Here is a 24078-nt window from a genome sequence, read left to right as displayed (position 1 = left end):
TTTGACATTCATGCACACTACTAATTGGCCAACTAGTAGTAGTGGGGCAAAACTACTTGTTGCTGTTTGGTGCTACAAGTAGGGTCCAAGAGGCTACTAGTTGGAATTAGTAGTGTTCCATGTGCAGCACAGTAGTTTACATGTAAGGTTGAATTAATAGTGTACCGTCGGGCCACAAATGTCACCGGTAATGGGGAAAAACATTACCAGTGTGCCATTATGGTCCTGCCAGTTGGGTGAATTGTCTTACTCGTGAGGACAAAGAGCGTAGTAGTACATGGACCTTAAGCTGGACATGGGATAAATGCTCAATCACGCACAAATTAGTTACTCGCCCCTTTTCCATTCCAAATGATGACAGAAGAACATGAAATGATGATTGCTATTTTATTGGCAATTCTAATCAGGTTGAATGTCCCTCGTCTATAAGGCATTTAGTTAAATATATATCACCATATACATAATGCGACTGCAATGTGAAAGGCTACATACATTATTTGGTCATTTATGTAAATAGATGAAATTAGCACAAATGAGTCCTTTGTTGACAAGTGTGTTTGCTGCAAAAAAAAAAAAATCAGTAGGGGTCTGACAGGAAATGGAAAGAATGGAAATGAGAACATTGAAGCATTTCTGTCAACACAAAACTGCAGCTCCCCTGGAAGTGCTTTTAAACTAACCTGAACACAGCAATTTGCAATAGTCATCAACGGCCACAACATTAAAACAGCCCTTTTTGTATGTTAATAAATTAAGAGTTCAGCTGGCTTAAGATTGCTACCAAGTTTCGATAACTCTTTTGGCCATTCGTCTTTTTTTTTTTTCTTCTTTTCTAAAAGGTACCCAAAAGGACAACAGTGCCCTTTGCACAATTATGATCCATACAAAATGAGGTATGTTGCTTTGCTGTTAGTGCATATCAAAAACCAAATGACAAACACTATTATTAGTTTCCAATGTGTCGAAATACACATTTTACAGGATTGAACTCACTTTTTTTTTTAATACAAGGCAAACGAGAAACCACGTTGACACATGTCCTTACCATCAAGTTATCTTCACAATGAATTCTGGGGATAATGACTGGGATGGCAAAAAAAAAAAAAAAAAAAAAAATTTATATATATATATATATATATATATATATATATATATATACATATATATTCAAAGCAACTTCCACCAATGTCATTTCATTATCAAAATGTGTCACCAGCATTATGTAAAACCAACAGCCCCTCAAATTGACTGTTGATGACTAAAAATATCATAAAAGTCTGCACCTGTGAAATAGATGTTTCCACTGTATTGATTTTCAACTGAATTACACGTGTTTTGTCATTTTGTATTCTTTTTTTTTTATATAGTGTCATTCTGCACATGCAAGATGACTTTATATTCACTGGAAATGTATTCATTTACAGTGAACCCCCGCTATTTCATCTGCGACTAATTGACGGCCCCAAAATGGTTTACAATTGCCAAGAGACGCCGCAAAATGGTGGCAAAGCACTACATGAAGCTCCTTAACTCACTTCGATATAATTCCTTGGCATCAAGACGCTACAAGATATTTCAAAATCACAAAATGAAGTTCCTCAACTCACTTCAATATACGCAGCACATAGTTCCTTGATAACACGATGCTGGTAAAGCACTACATTAAGCTCCTATATTCCCTTCAACATAGTTCCTTGGTGCCAAGTTGCTACGAGATAATGGCAAAGCACTACTTTTGTCTAAATTAAGCTCCTCAACTTCGACATAGTTTCTCGACACCAAAGCACTGCATAAAGCTCTTCAATCCATTTCAACAGGGTTAGTTAGCACCAAAATGGCGGCAAAGTGCTACATGAATGTCTTCAACTAACCTCAACGTAGTTCCTTGCCAGCAAAATGACAGCAAAACACTACATAAAGCTTTACAATACACTTGCATTTCGTTCCTAACCATCAAGATGTCGCCAAATGGTGGAAAAGCACTACATGGATCTCCTGAACTCACTTCAACACAGTTCCCTTGCCACCAAGATTCCACAAGATGGCAGCAAGCACTACTTTTCTCTAACTGAAGATCCTGACCTCACATCAATATAGTTCCTTGGTACCAAGATGCCACAAGATGACGGAAAAGCACTATTTTCTAAACGAAGCTCCTCAGCTCACTTCAACATAGTTAATTGGCACCAAGATGGCAGTAAAGCACAACACGAGTCGCCTCAACCAACATAGTTCCTTGGCACCCAAATTGTGGCAAAGCCCTACATGGAGCTCTTCAACTCACTCATAGGTTCCGGCCCTCAAAAAAAATGAAGAAAAAAAAAAAAAACTAGCGGGGGTTCACTGCAATTTTTAGGTAGTCCCAATGCAAGAGCAGCTTTAGTTTGGAGTGAAGTCTACGAATCAAGCATCCTTCATCGCGTGTTCGCGCGCGTGTGCAGCGATAGTTCAACATGTGACTGCAGGCCCGAGAAAGTGCGCCCATACAAAGCTTGAAAAAAGAGCTTGAATAGTATGTCCCTTCGCAAAAAGGCCTGAGTAGTTGGCATGTTGGCGGGATTGTCTCACACTGCTTGGACGCCTGGATTTGGCCGAGAAAAAACGTAAGGCGCCTTGTCCGTTGGGGGGTGGGGGGGTTGGGGGTTTTCGGAGAGGAGTTTCCCCGCACCTAATCCGACTGCGTCCCTCCTCTTGAGTCAAGGCATCCGACTGGAATGTTTCTCTAGAAAAAGGTCTCGGGAGCGTGCTCTTGCAGATGCGTTTCAGAAATATGTACACTGTCTGCATGGAAAGCCGTTTCAGCATTTCTTGCATATCCACTTTAAGATCCATGCACTAGTGTGCTGTTTGTCCTCACGGTAAGACAATGAAGTGCATTGGTAGTTTACTAGTAGCATTACTAGTAAGCTTTTTCCACTACTGGCGCCTCTTTTGACCAACTAGTACACATTTAAGCCTTAAAAATAAACTACTGTGCACTAGTATCAGGTTCAACTAGTAGGAAGGAGTCGTGCACTAGTAGCCACCTGGACCCTACTAGTAGCACCAAAATGCTCATTTGTAGTTTTGCCTCACTAGTCGTACTAGTATGGCAAAAAAAAAATGATCAAGCAAATACACAGAAATATCACAGTTTTGATAATAATAATAAAAATGAAAAAAAGCACTACTAGTTAGAGATTCTATTAGTGCACTGAATTGTCTCCTGTAGAGGATAAAGAGTATACTAGTACATGGATCTGAAGACGGGCAACCAGCTATCAAATAAATCATCAAACAGCTTTTGATATCCATCTTAGGATCCATGTAATAGGTATTTCAGCTCACTAGTAGAACGACTTGGGTGTGCTGGCAGAACAAACCACTAACTTTTTTTTTTTCCAATACTGTATGACATTTTTGCACACTAGTAGGACAACTTTGGCATACTAGTAGTAATAGGACAACTACATGATACTAGTATGGCAAACCTGTGCACTAGTTGGCATTTGTGGTACTAGTACTGCTATTGTTGGAAGTTCATTAGAAGAATTTTCAATGTCACATATCAAGGAATGAGTATTTGTCCAATATTTTTGATACCCAACTTGAGGTCCATATACTAGCATGCTCTTTGTCCTCACTAGTAAGACAATTCAGCGTACTAGTAGAACAACTGTCTTTCCCTGCAACATTTTTCCACGCTGTACAACACACTTGACATACTAGTCCGACAACTACATTTTACTACTGAGGCAAATCTGTGCACTAGTTGACTGCGTGCTACGAGTCATGCTAGCAATAGTCGTTCTACTAAATGCTGAAAGGCCTTTCCATACATGTTATGTGATTAGCTAGAGCTTTACACGACCAGGGTTCTACTTCTCCTTGACGCAACAATGGGACAATAGAGTGTTCATTCAGTCACCAACATCCCCTGCGTTTGTGCCACACAAACCTTTAGAAAAAAAAAAATCTAGCACGGTAAAAGTCCGGAACTAGCGTTGTGTCAAACGTTTGATCGTTCTCCAAACTGGCTGAACACTTCACACGAGGACACACATTCAAAGTGAGCAAACCGCATAAACACATTCACTCTTGTAAGGCCAAATTGTGATGAACAACGTTTACACCGCTACAGCATCAGAGCCTCTTCAGTGGGCACACGAAAGCATTAAATTGCATTTCCAAAACAGACAAATAGCTGAATTCAAAAAGAGGATTTGGGCCACACTAAGTAGAGAAAAAAAAAAAATAACTTTTAAAATTACAAGAATAAATACGTAATTTTACAAGAGTATAGTTTTAATTTCAACCGAATATACTCATAATTTCAGAAGAATTTGGAACAGTACGCGGGCAGAAAGTCGTAATGTTTCAGCCAAGTCATAAAATTTCAGGAATAAAGTTAATAATTTTTACGAAAAAAATGTTAAATTATGACAAGAATAGAGTCGTAATCTTACGAGTGTAACGCTGACGGGTGTGATAGTAAAAGGGTGGCGTCGTAATGTAAGAAAAAAAAAGTCGTAATGTTACAAGAATGAAGTCGTGAAAATACAGGAATAAAGTTGCGCGTCACAAGAAAAGTGTAAAATTACGAGGATGAATTCATAATGTTGCAAAAATAGTCATGCTACAAGGATGACGTTGCAAAAATATCAGAATAAAGTCATAATGTTACAAGATTTTTTTTAATTATGAGAATAAATTTGTAATGTTAAAACTTTTTTTTTTTTTTTTTTTACATTTCAGCAGTGTGTGAGCAACAATTGCTATATTACAAAATCCAAATTCAGAATTCTATTTTTTTTCACGTATTGTTGCAACTTCATCCCGCAATTTTCTTCTGGACAAACCTTCACGTTATTCTCGTAATATTATAACTTCATCATTTATACAAATTGGCATCTTTTTCTTTGCATCTTTTGACTCCATTCTTTGCCATTTTATTACGGTACTCCTATGAACTCTATTATCATTGCAGTATTTTTATTCTTTTTTTAAATTGTCTGTGTGGCCCAATAGTCCTTCGATGAGAATAATTCCTGAAAAGTCATTTGAGCATTTATTCAATATATGGACCTTAAGATCCATGCATTAGTACATGCTTTGTTCTCACAAGTAAGGCAATTCAGCGCAGTAGTAGAATGAACTACAACTACTACTACTTCTACTACTAGATGACATTTCTGCCCACACATACAGTATGACTAATTTGGCATATTAGAGGGACAACTACATGTTACTATTGAGACAAACCCTTGCACTAGTTGACATCTGTGTGCTATTGGGACTACTAGTGCAAGCACTAAATGTTAGCAAGTCCAATTTTATCATGTCACTAGTAGCACGCAGTTGTCAACAAGTGCACCGTTTTGCCTCACTAGTAACATAGTTGTCATACCAGTATGCAGAAATGCCATGCAGTGATTGAAGGCAATAGTGGAAAAGTCGTTAATAGTAAGACAGTAGTTCTACTAGTGTGATGAACTGTCTTACTAACGAAGGTAAAACATGTACTAATACTAGTAGTAGTAATAAATGCTCAAGCCTTTATATGTGACATTGTACAATTCTGTTACGGAACATCTAATACTTCACTAGCAGTACGAGAAGTAGAAGTGGACTGAACTAGTACTGTACATAGTTTTGCCTCACCATAAACATGTAGCTGTACTAGTATGCCAAATTAGCTGGATGCTAGTAGGGTTGAGGAGGCTGCTAGCTAGGTTTAGGAGTGTTATTAGTGCAGAACAGCAGTGTACTAGTCATGCTAAATTACATACTAGTAGGTCAAAAGTCGTGGAAAAAAATGTTCCTAGTAAGACATAGTTGTTTCATTAGCGCAGTGAATGGGCTTACTAGTGAGAAAGTGTGAACTAGTACATGGTAGGGCTGAACAATTCATCAAATTCAAATCGATACTGCAATGCAGTGGAATGCAATTTTCAAATCACAAAGGCAACAATTTGGGAGGAAAAAAAAAATTTCGGTCGGTCGACTTTAGTTTTTATATATTTGTATAGTTTATGTATTTACATTATATAGGGTCCAGATAGGTTCAGTGCTTAAGAAGTGCAGTCGACAAATATTACATTGTTTCGTGATAAAGTGATAAAGCCACAGATTTGTTTGCATTATTGTTGGAATCTGATTTATTTAACTGGCTTGTGTTCACACCTGACTTGTTGAATTTTGTGAAGTTGTCATTGTGAATGTTTAAAAGACTGCAAGTCAAAGGTAAGATAACTCTCATTGAAGGAAATAAATAAATTGTCATTCATACTAACTCATGCTTCATTTGGCTTTATTTTAGCGTAAGCCTTAAATCTCTAAAACCAAAACATTTATGTATAATAAATATCTTGTTTTTATTGTAATACAGATTAATTGATTTCTTGTGTTGTTAAAAACACACGTGAAGGGGCCTTGAAAAAATGATTGCGTGTTAAATTGCACAATTCGATCATTTTCTAAATGGTTCAGCCCTAGTACATGCACCTTAAGCTGGATAACAACCATATGGAATGAACGGCTTTCCACACCTTTTAGTGTAAAATCAAAATAAAGAAATGTTGGCATCCACATCTTACTTACATAAAGCAGATGAACTTTGCTGTGTAACATGCCACCTCCCCCCCACCCCCCAAAAAAGGTTCAAAGGTTCGTGTGAAGGAGAACGTGTGACGTTTAGTTTCCGGCGATGTCGTCTTTCACTAGAAAAGATAGCCAGCATGACCAATATATAACAAACACACCGTGTAACAAAGTTTGGCTGACTCGGTCCAAAGACCCCGTGGGGGGGACGGGTGGGGGCGCGTAGTGGTCCGCTGAGGATGGAGGCTAGCAGGCACCAGTGGTTTGGGAAGCAAATCCTCTCGTGTGCGTCTCCTTCCCTCGCTGGACGCCAAAAACACGCACACTCTCAAACACGCACGCATGGCACACCCACTAAGCATTTAGTCCATATTCTTCATATCCAAGGTCCATCTACTAGTACGCGTTTTGTCCTCACTAGTGGCACCATTCGTTGCACCAGTAGGATATTGAAGAAACGCTCAAATGGCTTCATGATAAGCCGATTGACAATTGTAGGCTACTAGTACTATTAGTGACATTAGCAAATTTTACGAGTGCTTCGCTAGATTCGCCTCACTAGTAACATGGTTGTCTAACCAGTACAAGGACCTTCAACAATATAAAGGCTATCAAAGCGGTTTGATTATTAATTTAGTATCCATCCCTAAGTCGTACTAGTAGGCCGAATGTGACGCTAGCAGTGGAAAAAATAATGTTACTTGTAAGAAACAGCCATTCGACTAGTGCGCCCTAATCGTTTTCCCAATGCTGTAAACGTTCTTTCTACTGAAGACAAACAGCATACTAGTACATGTACCCTAATCTGGATATCAAGACTTTTAATAAATGCTTAAACGGCTTTCTATGAATCTGTGCACTAGTTGACTAGTACTAGGAGTGACATTATAAAATTCTACTAGTTAGTATACAGCGCTTCAATACTACTAGTAGTAGTAGCACACAGATGTTAACAAGTGCAATTTTGCCTCACTAGTAACATGTCGTCATCCTACTAGTATCATCTATGGATGGATGTAAATGTTCAAACGATTTAAAGTCTTAAGTCTTAATATCTCACTAGTGAGACATTTCAGTACACACTACACTACTACAGCAACTGCGTCTTACTACTGGTAGTTGTTTCATACAGTAGTGAAAACATACTGTACTAGTATGCCCTTTAGTACGAGTGGAAACACTACTGTATGAAACAACTACCGGTAATTCTTTCTACTTAATTGTGCAGTCAAAATTGAGACTGAGTGAGAGGTGTGTGCGGCTCCCAATAGCTCAGTACTATCAGTACCTGCAAACAGAAAGCTAGCATAGTAGGAATTAAGTGCTAGCTTTTCTCTTCACCTTGTAACCATGGCCATACCGTTGTAAGTTCTATTTCATTTTTGGGAGTTTTCAAAGCTTCTAACTATTCCATCTTGGTGTTTTGTTTACATCCATACACATGCATTTCTTGCTCAAAAACTTGGTGTGATAGAGAAGAACTGAGAGCAGTTTTGTCAGACCAAACTCAACAAAAACTTTGCTCCCCGGTGTAATTCTTCACACTAGTACTACAACATGTCACTACTACAACAGTGGGCATTTTGTTGTTACTAGTAGTGTCCAGAAGGCGACCAGTGAGTGACACGTCTACTAGTTGGGCCTAGTCGTGTTATAGTGCTGCATATAGAAAAAAAATACTAGTAAGTCAATCACTCTACAAGTGCGCTGAATTCACTAGTGAGGACAACCGGTGTACTAGTGCAAGGACCTTGAGCTGGATAGGAAGCATATGGACTAATTGCTCAAACGGCTTGCCATACGCTCGCTTGACGTTACAAAATGACACATTTGTCTTTATCCTTGGCTTCCTTCTTGGACTTGCGCTCTCCACTAGACGACTGTTTTCCTGGGCTGGCCGTGGCCTGGCCGGCACTCGCCGCCGCCGTCCCGACGCCACCTGCTTGACCACCCGCTCCCGCTGCCCCTCTGTCCGCCTCGTCTCCCTCTGCGGCCTCCTGCTGAGCCTGCAGCACACACACAACCACAGAGCCCGTCGGGTGTCATCATCCAACCGTTTTCTACACTAATTTGCCCACTTGAAAGGTTTGTTGTTGCCGATAGATAGATGCCACAAGATGGCAGCAAAGCATCGCTTTTATATTAGACAGGGTGGCCGTCTGAATGAAACGAATCCCCTTACTTTTGCATAGTTCATTGGCATTAAGATGCCACAAGATGGCGACAAAAGCAATCATTTTATATCAGACAGGGTAGTGCTGGGCATATACACATACACATATAAATATATATATATATATTCAACCAAAACAGGCTCAGATGTCACACTCTTATAGCAACAACCCCCACCGTGGTGCACTGAGCGCTTCCCATTTGTTTTCGAGCCCTTCAGCGCCTGCCTCCAACTCGTTTCCATCTGCCTCGAGCCCCCTATTCCCCCCCCCCTGCCCCTCCCACACACACACACCTGCGCTTGTGCCGCCTGAGCTGCCGCCGCCTGCTCTTGCTCCTGTTCCTGGTAGTACTGCGATGCTCGGCGGTCCTCCTCCTCCTGCAGCTTTTTAGCTAGCTCCAGGTCACTGATGCCGGGGAGCTGCTCCCACTGGAGGTCCTGACTCTGCTGCTCCTGCTGCAGCGACAGCGCCATCAGGTAGTCCTGACGCAAACAAGGATGATGTTGAAATACAACACGCAATACGTAACCGAGACCAGTCATTGGCAAGGTGTGCTACATGGACCACTCGAGGGAGCCCGCTAGTATCGCTGAATGGAATATTGTTACAGTGACTTAAACTGTTCTTTTTAAATCCAGTACATTTTTCAAATGCAGTTTAGTTGTATTGAACATTTTAAGTACAAAACATTTGCATTTCATCTTTTAGAACTGTTTGTTTTCAAAGATTTATTCAGGTGCAATACTACAATTTTTATTTAACTTTCAGGGAGCAACAGATGTAGACAGATAATACAATACTCACCGGCATATATATTCTTTATTCTCAGCAAAGAATGACTAATATTACTGCATCTTATTGAGTAGTTTTGACTGATTCCATGTATGTATTTTTGTAGGTCTATATTCTCTTGCCCCAGGTTTGAAACACAGGTTGAATTGAAACACACAAAAAAGTGTGGGAAAAGTACTATTCTTCTTGTTGAAAAGTGCATTAAAAATGCGAGGGGGCCAGAACAGATGAACGGCAATTCAATTGATATCGATGGGGAAAGATGATTTGAGATGCAAACGTTTTGCGCTACTAGGGTAGCCACGAAACGAATTAAACTCGTATCTAAAGACACCACTATATACAGTACATCTTCAAAGAAGAAGTCAACCCAAACACATTTTTTTCCAGAATATGTTCTATGCAGGCCCACTAGTCCAACCACGGAATTCTGATTAATATTGCGTTTGTGGAATACGAGAAATCCACCCGTTTTTAGCTAGTTCAGGGGGCGGCCATTTTGTCACTTCTGTGGACTGAAGATGACATCAAAGTTGCTCAGGGCTCAGATGACGACCAATCACAATTCAGAAAACAGGTGAGACGAAAAAAATATGTTTGGGTTGACTCCCCTTCAAAGGCATAGTCCAGTTGCTATTAAGTTTTCGATAGAATAACACTTAAACTATATACTTATATAATTTTCAAAAAACATTTTGTTCCAATTTTTATTCGGCATTAAAACTCATTCAATCCCAAAGGCATATTTATATGTCTTTTCACAGTCCAGCCATTCAATCCCAGGAAATTATTTGCATTTTTTTTTCTCACATTTTTTTCAAACATTAGGGTAAAAGGTCTAAAAATGCCTGGTACTGAATGAGTTAATGTGCAATTCATTTTAATGTCATCATTACTGAAGGCAAGTTAGACACTTGGCCCTACTACCTACTTTATTTTTTGTTGGTCACTAGAGTGCTACTTGAGGGGGCAATTATTGTTTTTAGGTCGTACTTTTTGTAAAGGGTTTGTGAACCACTGACCTAGACGGACGGTTCAATTAAGCAGCTTTCAGTATGATGCAGTGCAGTTCCCCACAAACTACAACCAAAACAATACACATTACACAATACTGATACGTCTCTTGTTTAGATCTCGTTAGGTTGTGCTGCTGGACTTGACGTTTGACATACGATCTATTCTCTTCCCTCTTGGATACAATCTTGGTGCAAACAACCTGATTGCGCCAAGGGTCTCATTAGTGCTTCCTCTAATCTAAGGGTGTTGTTGATTGTGACCTTCCAAAATGGATTTTCCCCCTCAAACCTTGCCTGTCTGAGTAAACAAGTCATCTATAAAGTCGGCCCAAGCTATTGCCTGAGTGGAGAATTTGTCAGCAAGTTCTGCTTTTGAAACAGATGGCTGTGAAAGCAGCAAAATTGCAGAGGAGACAAAAGGCTGATGAATAATTAAGGGGCCACCGAGAAGCTTTGGTACATCGTGGAGAGAATTTTAGGGGTGCGTTAGGACGATGGAGGGCGGCGTCAATTATAACTCATCTATTATTGACAATTTTTGACAAGCGTGCAGCTGAATTTGGGAAGTGGCGGCTACATATTTATTTGTCTTTGTTTTTTAGCCCTGCGTTGGGGCAGGACTGTGTCCTCGCGGTTAGCAGTTTGCCTCACAATCAAGAGGTTCTGGGTTCCATTCACGGCTGAGTCCTTCACGCGTGGAGTTTGCATGTTCTCTCCATGCTTGCGTGGGCTTTGTACGGGTACTGCAGGCTCCGCTGACATTCCAAAAACATGTATGTTCGGTTCATTGAAGACTCTAAATTTCCCGGAGGTGTGAATGGTGGTTTGTGTATATGAAGAATTCAAACACAATAGCAAAAAGCTCTGTGAAATTAGCAATAATTTAGGGTGTTCTACGTTTCTATGAATGAAATAATTAAGAGGCTAATTTGGGGGGGAAAAACTTTGGTGAAAAAAGTCTTTATGAGAGGGCTTGGATGTAATTATATGGCAAAATCAGAGGCGGATGTCTTAACTATACTTGGCGGCTACGCTGCACACAGCATATTCATGTAGCTTCTTAATCGTATTCTACAAGGCTTCGATCTTTGTTGTTGTTGTTTCATACTTTTTGATGGCGTAACAACAACATCCAGGTTGCGGGTTCTGCTAGCCTTGCCTGAATCAGTGCTCAGACCTGGTCTATCTGATCCTGCTGTCCTCGGTACACGGTCTCCGGGTCCGAGGGGGGCCTCAACCGGAATTCAGAATCGCAGAAATTTCCATCTCCGTCCACGTTGTGAAGACTCTCCCACACGACTTTCTCCTCCGTCAGGAAGCCTTGATCGGTCACCAGTAGGTAGAGCTGACCCTGGAGAGAAAAACACAGTCGTGCAGTAAATAAATGTACTGGGCCCTTGGGATATGAGACATTCGATTGAGGAGTTTTTCAATATAGCAGCCGTCTTTTAGACTGTTTTTTTTTTTTTTTTTGCTTTGACATGCAAGCGCAGACTTGAAATTCGAGTACTGTATGGTGGCAGTGAACTCAACTCACTTTCCAATAAGCAGCAATTTGGCAAAAGGTGAACAAATCTTCCCCCAAAAAGAGGCTTTAAGCTATTTAATGCCACCCCACTTGAAGCTTACGCTCAATCTAAACAAAGAGAATTACATGTGTATTTAAAACAACCACATAGCTTAGCCTTTCAGTCCACTAGCTTAATGCTAACTGCTAATACTGAATAGCATCTATGTGGCGGTGCTCTAGCCCTTTAAGCAATGGACTGAACACAAACGCAACACAGACAATATAACAGTACTTGGTCATATATTTTTTATCCTCTGTAAAGAATGACTCATATTAGTGCCATACTAATGAGCTGAAAGGGGTAAGACGTGTCGACCAATCCATCCATCTTAATACTCCCCAAGGTTTTGATACATTTGATGCATTGTGACAAAAATTGTTGAATACTTTTTAATTTGATTTAATGATGTCATTGCTGTATGATTTTGTACAGCACAGTATTATGGAGTGCAATTTTCCCACCGTTAAAGTACATAGTACAAGATTTTTAGATCTTCTTATCAAGGCTGGAACAGATTAAAGGCATTCCTTTTCATTTCAAAGGGAAAAGATGATTTGAGACACTCGTAACACCAGTGCACACTTCTTACTATGCACACGCTAAGACACAGACTTTTTTTTTTTTTTTTTTTTGTGAATATGGGGCATGAAGGTGACACACAAAGGCTTTGCCTGCATTGGCAATGCCAATGTATGATTGTGAAGAGTTCAACAGACAGTACAAAGGGACTCACTTCCTCTCCTGCAGATAACAGGAAAAGTCGAGTTCAGCTGCACTGATAATACACCCAATGCACTGATAATACACCCAAGCAGCTGCATGCAGCTCTCAACCAAGCAGAACCACACTCATTTATAATTGTAATGAGCAGTTACATGTAATAACACAGCGCTTTTTTTTTTTTTTCCTAAATCACTTTCACAGCAGTGACAGCTACGCTGTGAAGACCGGGGAGTTTCAGTCAAGAGGATAATGTGAGTAACAGCTTTCTTTTTTACATGCTGCTACTTGGAAAAATTCATTTTGAAGGGCAAAGGTATTTTTCATATACAGTATTCACCTGCTATATTGCGATTTATACTTGACGATATTGCAGATGTTTTTTGTACTACAAGGAAAGGAAAGGAAACAGTTCAAGCATGTGCTGCCGATTGCTTTAACACACATTAGTTGCCATGACTACAGTTATTCTTTATCTTCTCGATCTTCTGCTTCCATTTATTCTTCTCCTTTCCTTAGGCGATTGGCAAATACTTTTGGTGCAATACTACTGGTGGAAAGAAGGTGGCGGTAATGCACAGAAAGTCAACACAATTATGGGACATGGATTTTGGGTGCCAGTCCAAGATCTAATTTTAATATGTACAAGTCACACCTGAGTTTAAGTCGCTGGACCAGACAAACTGTTACAAAAGTGAGACTTAAATTCCGAAAAAAAAAGAAGTAATCAGCCAGGCCCTGGTAAAAATTACCAACGGAGATGATGTGGTTGCACAATTGTGCACACCCTCTTATAACTGGGGATGGGGCCGTTGTCAGTCATTTTCAATTGACCAATCACATTGAAACAGTGATAAACTCAAACTCAGGTGCCTCTGAATAACTCCCAAAAAAGTTCAAATGTTGCAGTAGGCATGTTTTGATGTTTTTCATTTTTTATTTTATTTTGCTTTCTGACAGAAACCTGAAGGTTTTGTGATGACACCGCCCGACTGCTATTCTCTATTTGGCATTTTAACAGGGGTAGGTAGACTTTTTAAATCCACTGGAATTCCATGTGATTTTTATTAGTTTTTATTTAAATTTTTTATAAATGTGCATGTATAAACCATTTCACTATGGGGTGTTGTGTGTAGAATGTTGAGGGGGAAAAGGAATGTAATCCATTTTGGAGTAAGACTGTAGAATAAAATGTTGAAAAAGTGAAAACGCTAAATGCATTGCAACTGCTAAAAGGGCAAATTTATACAGCACAGAACAATAGTCTTTCCCGACAACGATGATGAATATTAGTCTGTATTTCACCTTGTATTTAATCATGGTGCTGAAGTGGTTATTCCTGAAAAAGACGCAGAGTTCTCCCTCCTGCACGGTGGACGTGAGCTCACACAGGCCGTGGTACGTCAGCTGAGTGGCCGTGCTGCTCAGGAACTGCTCTGCCACAATGCCTGCCACACACGAGTGCAGGAAAAAAAAAATGGCAATTGTTGGCAAAGTATAGTGCAAGGCCAGTGCATGCCTTTAATCTACCGCACATCTACAATCACAGCACCCTCCTTACTCATCCATGAGCATGGGCCAGAATCTGGAAAGCATTTCCCCAAAATCGCCAGCACCGGCTAATTAAAGCTTCTGAAAGGCTCAGTTTTGACTGACAGACGTTTCAAAATGTTTATTTTTAGCTGTGCTAAGAAGGTTAGATTTCCATTGACGTTTGTTCACATTTGTTAGCAGGATTAGTAATTTGGATTTACATTTTAAAAGGTGGTCTCATGATTGACCCCAAGTAAAAACCCATTACATTTAAGTATGGCTTAAAAATGGGTTCGCTGTCATTCAGCTGATTCGTTTTTTTTTTTTTTTTTTTTTTTTTTTACTTGCAAGCCAAAATTTTAGATGGTGGCAGTGAACTCAACTCACTACACGACAAGCAGACGTATTGCCACCCCTGGTTGAAGTTTTCTGTTAAACTAAACACAAAACAATGAATTAAACATCGTGTATTTTAAACAACCACATAACTTTGCCTCCGCTAGCGAACATATAATGCCAATTGCATTTGACGGGATAACTAATAGTGCCTATGTGGTGGTTTTATCACCTTTTATGCAAACCGGTGGAGCAAAACATGGAGGCAGATAATAGAAATAGTTAAGGTGGTAAATGGACTGCATTTTTATAGCGCTTAATCTACGTCATAAAAAGCGCTTTACAAAGCCTCACATTCACCCATACACACCAATATAACAATACTCGCATGTGTATAGTCTTTATCCTCGGCCAAGAACATATAACATTACTTACTGAAGAGTTGAGAGCTCCATGTACAGTGCATCCGTATGTCTGTATTTAGAAGGAGCAGCGCAATGTCCATTGAATTATAGCAACACAATTTGCAAAAACTGTTTCGTGAAGTCATTACTGTATAATTTTATAAATGATAACATCATAGAATGCCATTTTTCTGAAGTTGTGCAAACATAATAACGAACTAAATTACACAAACATGATTGTACCGCACAGATGTACCTAATGAGAATGGCATAACTCTCTCACGTGACAACGCAGGCAGCCGCTCAGGAAGCCCGCTGTTGACTGGGCAAATACTGAGAGTCCAAGTTGAAGTGTGCCGGCGAGGAAAGCATGACTTGTGTAAGTAGGTCACCGGTGTGTCGCCACATGCACGTCTCGCTTTGATTTGCACTTGGCTGGTGGTTTGTGTCGAGTGGCTTTGCAGTGGTGAGTCCATTAGAAATACAGTATGCGCTCTACTGTAACGTGCCTCTCAGTGGACTGATGTTATCTACCTCTCAGTTCCGCCTCAGCGTTGTTTATTATTTGACAGGCAATAAGTGAAATACAGTGTTCCCCCACTAGTCGCAAAGAGCAAAAATCTGAAATTAATTGATGCACCCTCCAAAAGATTTACAAAATCATATGAAATGGAACTTTACTTGGTGACCATTGGAAGTTTCAAATCAGGATGGCCATGACGTGGGAGTTCCTCAAGGGTCAGTCGTTGAACCCCTTCTGTTCAGTCTGTATATGTTACCTTTGGGTCAAATGCTTCAGAACACCAGTGTTGGCTATCGCAGATATGCAGATGACACAAAGCTATATCTATCAATGTCCTCAAATGACAGCAGTTCAATCAGCGTATTGTGTCACTGTCACGGACAAATTAATAACTAGATGAACTCAAATTTACTTCAGCTCGACCGAAACGAAACAAAAGTAATCGTTTGCGACAATAAAGAAAAGAGGATTGCTGTTAGAAAATGGCCACAGTCACTGGCTTCAGACACTTACGACCAAGTCAGAAATCTTTGGGTGCTGATAGACTCAAAGATGATTTTCAGCAATCACGTCAAATCAATCACTAAATCAGCATTACTGGTTGAACAACATATCCAGACTGAAGGGTTGCAAGCTCCAAGCAGATCAGGACAAGCTTATCCATGCTTTTATCTGTAGTAGACTTGATTATTGTAACAGTCTTCTTACTGGACTACCTCAGAAGAACATCAAACAGCTGCAGCTCATTCAGAACGCTGCAGCTCAGGTTTCGGAATAAGCTGCCAACAGCAGTGAAGTCAGCCCAGAGTGTAAAATGCTTTTCAATCCAGGTTAAAACCTTTGCTTTTCCCTATACCTTTGCTTTAAGTATTCTAAACATTTTTAAAAATTAAAAAATAAATAAATAAATAAATAAATAATAATGATTTGGAAGTTTTCTCTTAACATGTTTACATTTTGTCAAAGTCCGTTCTTTTAGCAACTGACTCTCCAAGCTCCAGTAATATTAGTCATTTTTCGCAAAGGATAAAGAATATATACCTGTGAGTAGAGCTGACTGATATGACGATAGATAGTGAAGACTTTTTTATTGTGTCATTTTTTTTTCCTATCGTGTCTATCGTCATTTGTCATTTAGAGCAAAGCGTGAACAATAAGAATGACAGAGAAAGCTTGTGTGATGGTCAAAAGCTTTCACTTACCATGCTTGTTCCACACAGACGCCATTAGGTGGCAGACTGAACAATAACTATAACCCATGGAAGTGAACATTGTTTTAGTTTTGACTTTTTCCTTACTCGGCCGCGTGTCGGGAGTGCGGCGCCTGCGTGTGACGTGGTACAGGTTAAGTCCGTTCTCAACGTCGTTTGGCTGACTCGGACCGACTGGGACCACGTGCGTCGATTAAATATGCAGACGGGAAATAAGCGATGCCCAGCTCTGGTTATATTGTTTGTCTACATATGTTGCTCCACCGTTTGTGCCCAAATATCCACTGCGTAAAAGGTTATAACACCACAACATCATAAGTCGGTTCACTTGGATCTCAAAGCACCACACTATTATGATTAAGTGGTTTTGAACTGAAGTCAAGGAAAAATTGTGGCAAGCATTCACGGACAACAACTAAGGGGAGAAAATAACTTGTAATGTGTTGCAGTGTAACAGAAGCGGGGGAGGAGCACAAGAAGAGAGCCCAGAGAGAGACGTACTGACCTTCGCCTGCCAGCTCGCTGTTGTCTGACTGTTTACAGGATATTATCTTCTCCACCAGCTGGTTGTAGCTGCAGTTGCCCACTGCCTTGACAATGTCACACATCTGCAAATAAAGATAGACACTGTGGGGAAACAACATTTGCCAAGAACTGATGCAGACGGCACAAAGCTACTATTTGTCATGACCAAAAAATGCAGGCTTGAAACAAGCACCCGACCTGCCCAGTATGAAGTAGCACAATTGTTCAAGCTCGTTTTCACTATTGTGAATGGTCAAGCCGTACCTGGGGGTCCACCAGCCAGCCGTGGTAGAGGGGGATGTCTAGCAGATCGAACACAATGCATTCTGGCGTGTACTCAAAGACTCGCACGCCAGTGAACTTCACATTGACATCCAGGCCCGTCTGTAGTTTGTGCAGCACTGCCATTGCGTCGCTCATGTTCTAGGGGGAGGAAAAAAAGGGGATGTAGTCATGTTAATTTGGGTTCAACCATCCATCGATTCGGGGCTGCGGCTGTCAAATATTTGCAGAATTGAGTATCGTCTCAAAACAGTTTCATATAAATTTCAAACTCATTTTACAACATGACCCTTAGAAGTAAATGGCCTACAGATAATTTGATTTTGAAAAAAAAAGTAACTTAAGTGCCCGTGCTCGTCTAACTTCTACTGGCAACACATTCGAAACTAAGCTCCTCCCCCGACATACAAAGCTTGTCTCTAGGACCGCACTAACGATTGTTTTGGTTTGAATTCATCTGTCAATTATTTTGTAGATTAATTGGTGAATTGGATAAAAAAAAAATTCCATGCCTTTATTCAAAAACATGACATTCAAACTGACAGCGCTGCTAGTGAAAGTTTAGTAGGAATCGCTGATGGAAGCCCATTTAAAATTAGAGGCAGACTGGCTTATAGACGGGTACTATTTTTTTCCCCCCCAGAAAAAAAGGCGAATGACGGACGACGGAAGGGTACCCACGCTGCTGACGGATGACGAATGACAGACGCTCAATTTGTCGTAAAATTCCCAGCTCTGGTGGTTTGGTTTATAATGTCAGAAAATATGCAAAAATGTTGATCATTGTTTTCCAAAGTAAAATCAAACGTTTCATTTTGGTTCAACACAAAGATAATCAGTCTAATTTCATGGAGGACTACAGAATCGGATAACATTTACTGTTGAGGTGATGATATTTCAAGCATTTGAACAATTTCAAATTAAAAAAGCTATCCAAACAATTCGTTAATTGTCAAAAATAATTTCAACAATCGATTGGTTGTCGATTAATCGTTGCACCTCTACTTGTCTCTCAGTCGAGATGTGTCACTTCAGCATACTTCCTTGTCACCAATTCCTGTTTAGACAGGGCTTTGGCAGCATCTTGTGGAGTCTTAGAGCGTGAAAGAAAGCACACAAAGACGTGAATTTTTCAGCGAATAAGGGAAGAAGATAATTGGGCTGTCACTATCAAATATTTTTGGAATGGATATGAATGAATAATCTAATAATAGATCAAATTTTAATTCGCATTGACGAATCACAAAACCATTTTGACCATTTGACTTACTTTACTATTATTTACTTATTTAATATTATTACACAATTACTTTTTTAACGTACATTCTACTTTACTTACACTATTTTACAACCATTTTACTGTTTATTAACCATTATAGTTGTTTATTTGGTAGTGTTTAGTGATTAAAAAAACAACAACAACTAAACAGTAATTAAACCTGCTTTATTCCAAGCCTGAAGTTTGTCCCATGTACTCACCAACCTTTTTGAAACTGCTTTAGTTACTGGTTCAGTCATTGCTTACTCGTTTATTAAAATAGTTGTTGATTAATTTGATAATAGATTAGTTTTCGATTAATTTTGACATCTCTAGATGATAGGTTAAAAGACAGAAAAAGGTAAATTCATGAATAGACGAGGGATTACTGTAAACCCGTTAATGAACACACAGTGATGAAAACACGCTTTTTGACAGAGCCATAAATAGCATTCAGTCCGACTGGTGTACGCTCTAGCGGCCTGTAGAGAGCACACTGTCAGGATGGCAGCCCATTGATTTTTCTACCTTTACCAGAAACCATTAGCTGCTTGACTGTTATTGCTTTTAACCATAGCGCCGCCTCTCTTGTTCGGGTCTGTCCGGTTTGACCACGTGCAACCTCCCTTTGATGACATACATCTGACATGATAATGCAGTCCAGCAGCTGCCTAATGAAGGCTGCTGGGCCACTGAGCCATGCAATCAACAGGATGATCAGTGGAGAAAATTGAAGCCAGAAGAAGAAGAGAGACGCTCTAATAAGTCATGAATCAAATGATTTGACCACTGGCTTATCTTGGTGTAATGCTTGCATGTTCCATCTGTGTGAAATAGGAAATCATACGAAAACAAAGCACTTTATGATGTTTATAACTTGTGTGTTAAAAAGTCTTGCAGCAACTCACTGCACAAACAAAATAGCTGTCTGTAAAGCGCACTGCTAAGATAAACTACTTGCAAAATGTTACTTGAAGGCGAAGGCGAATGTTCTACGCAAGCCCACTAGTTGAAACAAGGCATTCTGATGATTATTGCGTTTGTGGAATAGAGTTAATCCACCCGTTTTTAGCTATCTAAGGGGGCGGCCATTTTCTCACTTCCGTCGACTGAAAATGACATCACAACTGCTCAGGGCTCAGGTAACGACTAATCACAGCTCACCCGTTTTCTGAAGCTGAGCCGTGATTGGTCGTTAGCTGAGTCCTGAGCATTTGTGATGTCATTTTCAGTCGACGGAAGTGACAAAATGGCCGCCCCTGAGATGGCTAAAAAGGGGTGGATTTTGCTGCTTAACTCATATTCCACAAACGCAATATTAATCAGAATGCCGTGTTTCAACTAGTGGGACTGCTGGGAACATATTCTTGAAAAAAAATAAGTTTGGGTTGATTTCCTTTTTAAGAAGAACTTAATTTGACCTTCTCTGAACTTTTGAACGCAACAGATGTCAATGGATGGCTTCAAAGTAAAGTGAAAATCGGTACTGTAGTTTTTGCACTTGGCAAAAGCAAAAAGGCAGGGAATGGACAACTTCTCATCTCTTTGAAAAGCATCCATGATTTTGAAAAGGTGAGCAATGAGCGGTGACTTTCCATTGCCTTGTTACTCCCACACATGCCTTAGTTGCTATGTACGAGTATGTAGAACGAGTGCCAGGCGCCCACACACCTGAGAACCTGATGAATCGCAGTACGACCCATTCTCGCGTTCGGCCCCGAAGCATCTCCCTGCTGGCCGCGAACCACGCTGCCATTAAAGTCTGGACTCAAGATAAGCCCTGCAGCTTACTTAGCCCTACAACTCGGCTATGACAATGACATCCGAGCGCTTCAACGTTTTCATTACACTGTAAGCAGATACACTGTGCTGTACAAATTGAATCCGTTCCCCTGGAGGGGACACCTGTGCAATCAGATATAGGAGCGAAATAAAAAAAATCTTCTTTTAAAAACATAATGATGCTTAGTGTAAGAGAGGTAACAAAATGTTTATTATTGCTGTATCATACGGAGAGCTGGTTCTAATATATTTAAATCAGTAACCCAAATATTAGCAACATCTCAGTATGATGCAGTGCAGTTCGATTACAATTGCGACATTCGTGGTTATCATTTTACATTGGAGATGAGCACCGAGTGAGAGTGTGCGGACCAGGACGCTGGCGAGCTTCGCATACGTCGGGATTAGCCGAAGCTTTGTAACGGAGCACATCTGCTCCGTCCAACGGCAGGTGAGCACCAGCAGATGATATGATTAGCGCCGCATCACTCGCACTCATCTACGCTCGTGATGGATCCCAGCTCCACGAGGCCATTAGCAACAAAACAGGCTCAAACTGAAACGGTTGGGCCAACATTTCACACTGAATTGGTCAAAGACACGAGTGGCTGACATCAATACACAATTGTTGTGCAATGTTACTGCACAAGATATAAGGAAAGCCATTTGGGAATTTTTTCGATATTCTTCATATTCAGCATATGATCCATATAAGGGCTGAACAATCAATCAAATTCTAATCGTAGAATGCAATTTTCAGATCGCAAATGTTCCAATTTTGAAAAAAAAAAATTAAAATTCTGCTTTAACGTCGTAACGAAAACTGATTTGAATCAGAAAATCGGTTTTAACTGAACTGTTACATTTTAAAAAGTACCGTCCTTGAATTGTATCGCACACCATGTATCCAGTTACGTATTGAATCGTCTTTCTTTGCACACAGGTATAAATCGATATAAATTGGTTTAATGTTGCCGATGGTTTGTTGCTTCTTTTAATTGAATTAAATCAATGAATATTTTGGACTTTGGAGAGCTTTTACATGTTGTTACATATTAATGAACATCACAAAACCTACCACAGTACCATATCGAATTGAATTGTAATCCCACTGAATCGAACCGACTTGAATGGTTTCGCTTGAAAGTGCATCTATCTTGAATCGAATCCTACTCCATGCATCGAGATACGTATCAATTCATTCTTTATTGCAGAGATGCACACCACTAATATATATGGATATTTTATGTATTTATATTTAGTGTCTAGATAATTCCAATTATGGTTCAGCTACAGAAAACAGGTGAGCTGTGATTGGTTGTTACTTGAGCCCTGAGCAACTGTGATGTCATTTTCATTTGACAGAAGACAAAATGGCCGCCCCCCGAGATGGCTAAAAGTGGGTGCATTTTACTGCTTCATTTATATTCCACAAACGCAATATTAATCCGAATGCCTTGTTTCAACTAGTGGGCCTGCATAGAACATATTCTTGAATAACATATGCTTGGGTTGACTTAATCTTTAAAAGACTGCAAGTCAAAGTGTTTAGTAAGTTAACAACTCCAATTAAAGTAGATAGTCTTTCATATTCATTCATGGTTCATTGCCTTTAGTGTAAGCCTAACCTATAAATCCAAAACGCTCATGTTTATGGTAATACCGATTAATACATGGGAATCGGACCCAGAAAAAATGATATTATTAAATTGCACAAATCACAATCACAATAAAAATGCAATTACATTATCTTTGAAAATCTTTTAGCCCTAGTACATATAGTACACTCTTTAGTAAAACAATTCAGAGCACTAGTAGAACGACTGTGTCTGAGCTGACTCTATTACTGGAAACTGGTTGTTTGGTTGAACAGCTTTAATGGTACAACTGGAGGAAGCCCTTTGGGATACATTGCGACACTCCATGTCCATGCATTTCTAGTGTGCTGTTTTTTTTTGTTTTTTTTTTGAGCAAGCACTTCTGGGTAAGACATTAAAACAAAGGAGACACCGTTAAAATGAGGTTTATGATTAGACATTTGTCTTGCAATAGTGCAGCTCAGCTCCACTGAAACAAATACACATTTCAACAGCGGACTCTTCACTTACAAAGCTCCTGTGAGTAAATATTTAACAGCCGCTTAAGAGCAGCGACTGCTATTTAAATCCTCATACACTCGTGTGACAAATGACGTATGAACGCGAATGTAAAAATAGAACTGTTGTGATGTCCTGGTGTAAACGCTTCAATCCAACATGCAATGAAAACAAAAATCCTTTCAGAATGCAATGAACAGGGCACGCATTCACAATCAGTTCATCAGTCGTTCTTTTCATGTTTAATTTGAAATCAAATTCGATTTTAGGCGCACATCAAAAACACAAAATGGAAAAAAAGGCCACGGGACTACATTTGATTTGAATATTTAATTGGTCAGGGGACCCAGAAGATTGGTAACAAGCATTAGTATAGATGTGTTCGATTGTTTACCGTCACAATCAGACCGGACTGCGACCGCAGCCCATCAGCCATATTATATCACAGACAATATTGCATTGTATTGAAATGATAAATAGAAATTTCCTTGTACTGTCTGTGCATTAACCCGGAGAGGTTTCCAGGTCACAGCTTCAGAAAAGAGGTAAGCTGTGATTGGTTATTATCTGAGCCCTGAGTAACTGTGATGTCATTTTCAGTCGACAGAAGTGACAAAACGGCCGCCCGCCAAGATGGCTAAAAAACGAGTGAATTTCTCATATTCCACAAACGCAACATTAATCAGAATGCCTTGTTTCAACTCGTGGGCCTGCATTGAACATATTCTAGCAAACAACTTGTTTGGGTTGACTTCCCCTTTGCGATATAGCAGAGGCGCACAATGAACCGTGATATATTGGAAAATGGAAAGAGCAAATGATTATTCACACTCTGGACCTGAGCTTCCAGCACCGCCCACTGTTGTCTGCAGCAATGCAAGTGGCGCACGGACACCCACATGCATTAGAGCTCCCAGGCCAAAATCTAGGATTAGACTGCCATAATTACTGTGCAACGCAAAACTCGAGCCCCTCCCTGAAGACGCTGCTGATTTATTTAAGAAGTTGCATTTCAGCCCCGCTTAAATTTAGAAAACCGGTGCCACTGAGCAACTGAGCATCAGCGAGCGAGCGAGCGAGCGCGCTGCCAAAAATGTCTCCTCGCCTTTAAAACGTGGCTTCAAATGATCCACAGATGTGCTGCTGGAGCAAGGACAGGCCGCAACGTAGGCAGGCCGCAGGAGACGGGAGGAAGCAGAGGAAGTGGAGCTCCATCTCCGACCCGAGTGCCTCGCATGGTGAACCGCACACACAAAAACACACAAAGCAAACCTCA

General features: G+C 40.1%; 1 protein-coding gene and 1 long non-coding RNA gene across 5 annotated transcripts in view; one reads left to right on the top strand and one right to left on the bottom strand.

Annotated features, from left to right (window-relative positions):
- Positions 1–373: 373 nt before the first annotated feature.
- The window catches only part of mindy2 (MINDY lysine 48 deubiquitinase 2), a 34347-nt gene continuing 10642 nt past the window's right edge, over positions 374–24078 (bottom strand). For 2 of the 3 annotated variants that reach the window (XM_086025912.1, XM_086025913.1), the window contains 6 exons: positions 17649–17807; positions 17365–17467; positions 14158–14300; positions 11739–11912; positions 9047–9235; positions 374–8585 (listed from right to left, as the gene is read on the bottom strand). In XM_086025912.1, coding sequence (XP_085882038.1) covers positions 8394–8585; positions 9047–9235; positions 11739–11912; positions 14158–14300; positions 17365–17467; positions 17649–17807 — 960 coding nt within the window. In that variant the 3' untranslated portion in view covers positions 374–8393. Of the gene's footprint in view, positions 8586–9046; positions 9236–11720; positions 11913–14157; positions 14301–17364; positions 17468–17648; positions 17808–24078 lie in introns of those variants that run through there. The other variant, XM_086025914.1, reaches the window with a different exon arrangement.
- Positions 9071–18589, top strand: LOC147150122 (uncharacterized). 2 transcript variants are annotated; one of them, XR_015086192.1, is made up of 4 exons: positions 9071–9229; positions 13057–13106; positions 13813–13875; positions 17309–18589. It is a non-coding gene; the product is annotated as an uncharacterized LOC147150122 (long non-coding RNA). The 2 variants fall into 2 exon arrangements; XR_015086193.1 differs by lacking the exon at positions 17309–18589 and adding an exon at positions 15421–15487.

The sequence above is a fragment of the Filicampus tigris genome, chromosome 3 (assembly GCF_054856515.1).
Source record: "Filicampus tigris isolate MCC_2025a chromosome 3, RoL_Ftig_1.0, whole genome shotgun sequence".
Taxonomy (NCBI): Eukaryota; Metazoa; Chordata; class Actinopteri; order Syngnathiformes; family Syngnathidae; genus Filicampus; species Filicampus tigris.
This window is presented reverse-complemented; position numbering and strand designations above follow the sequence as displayed.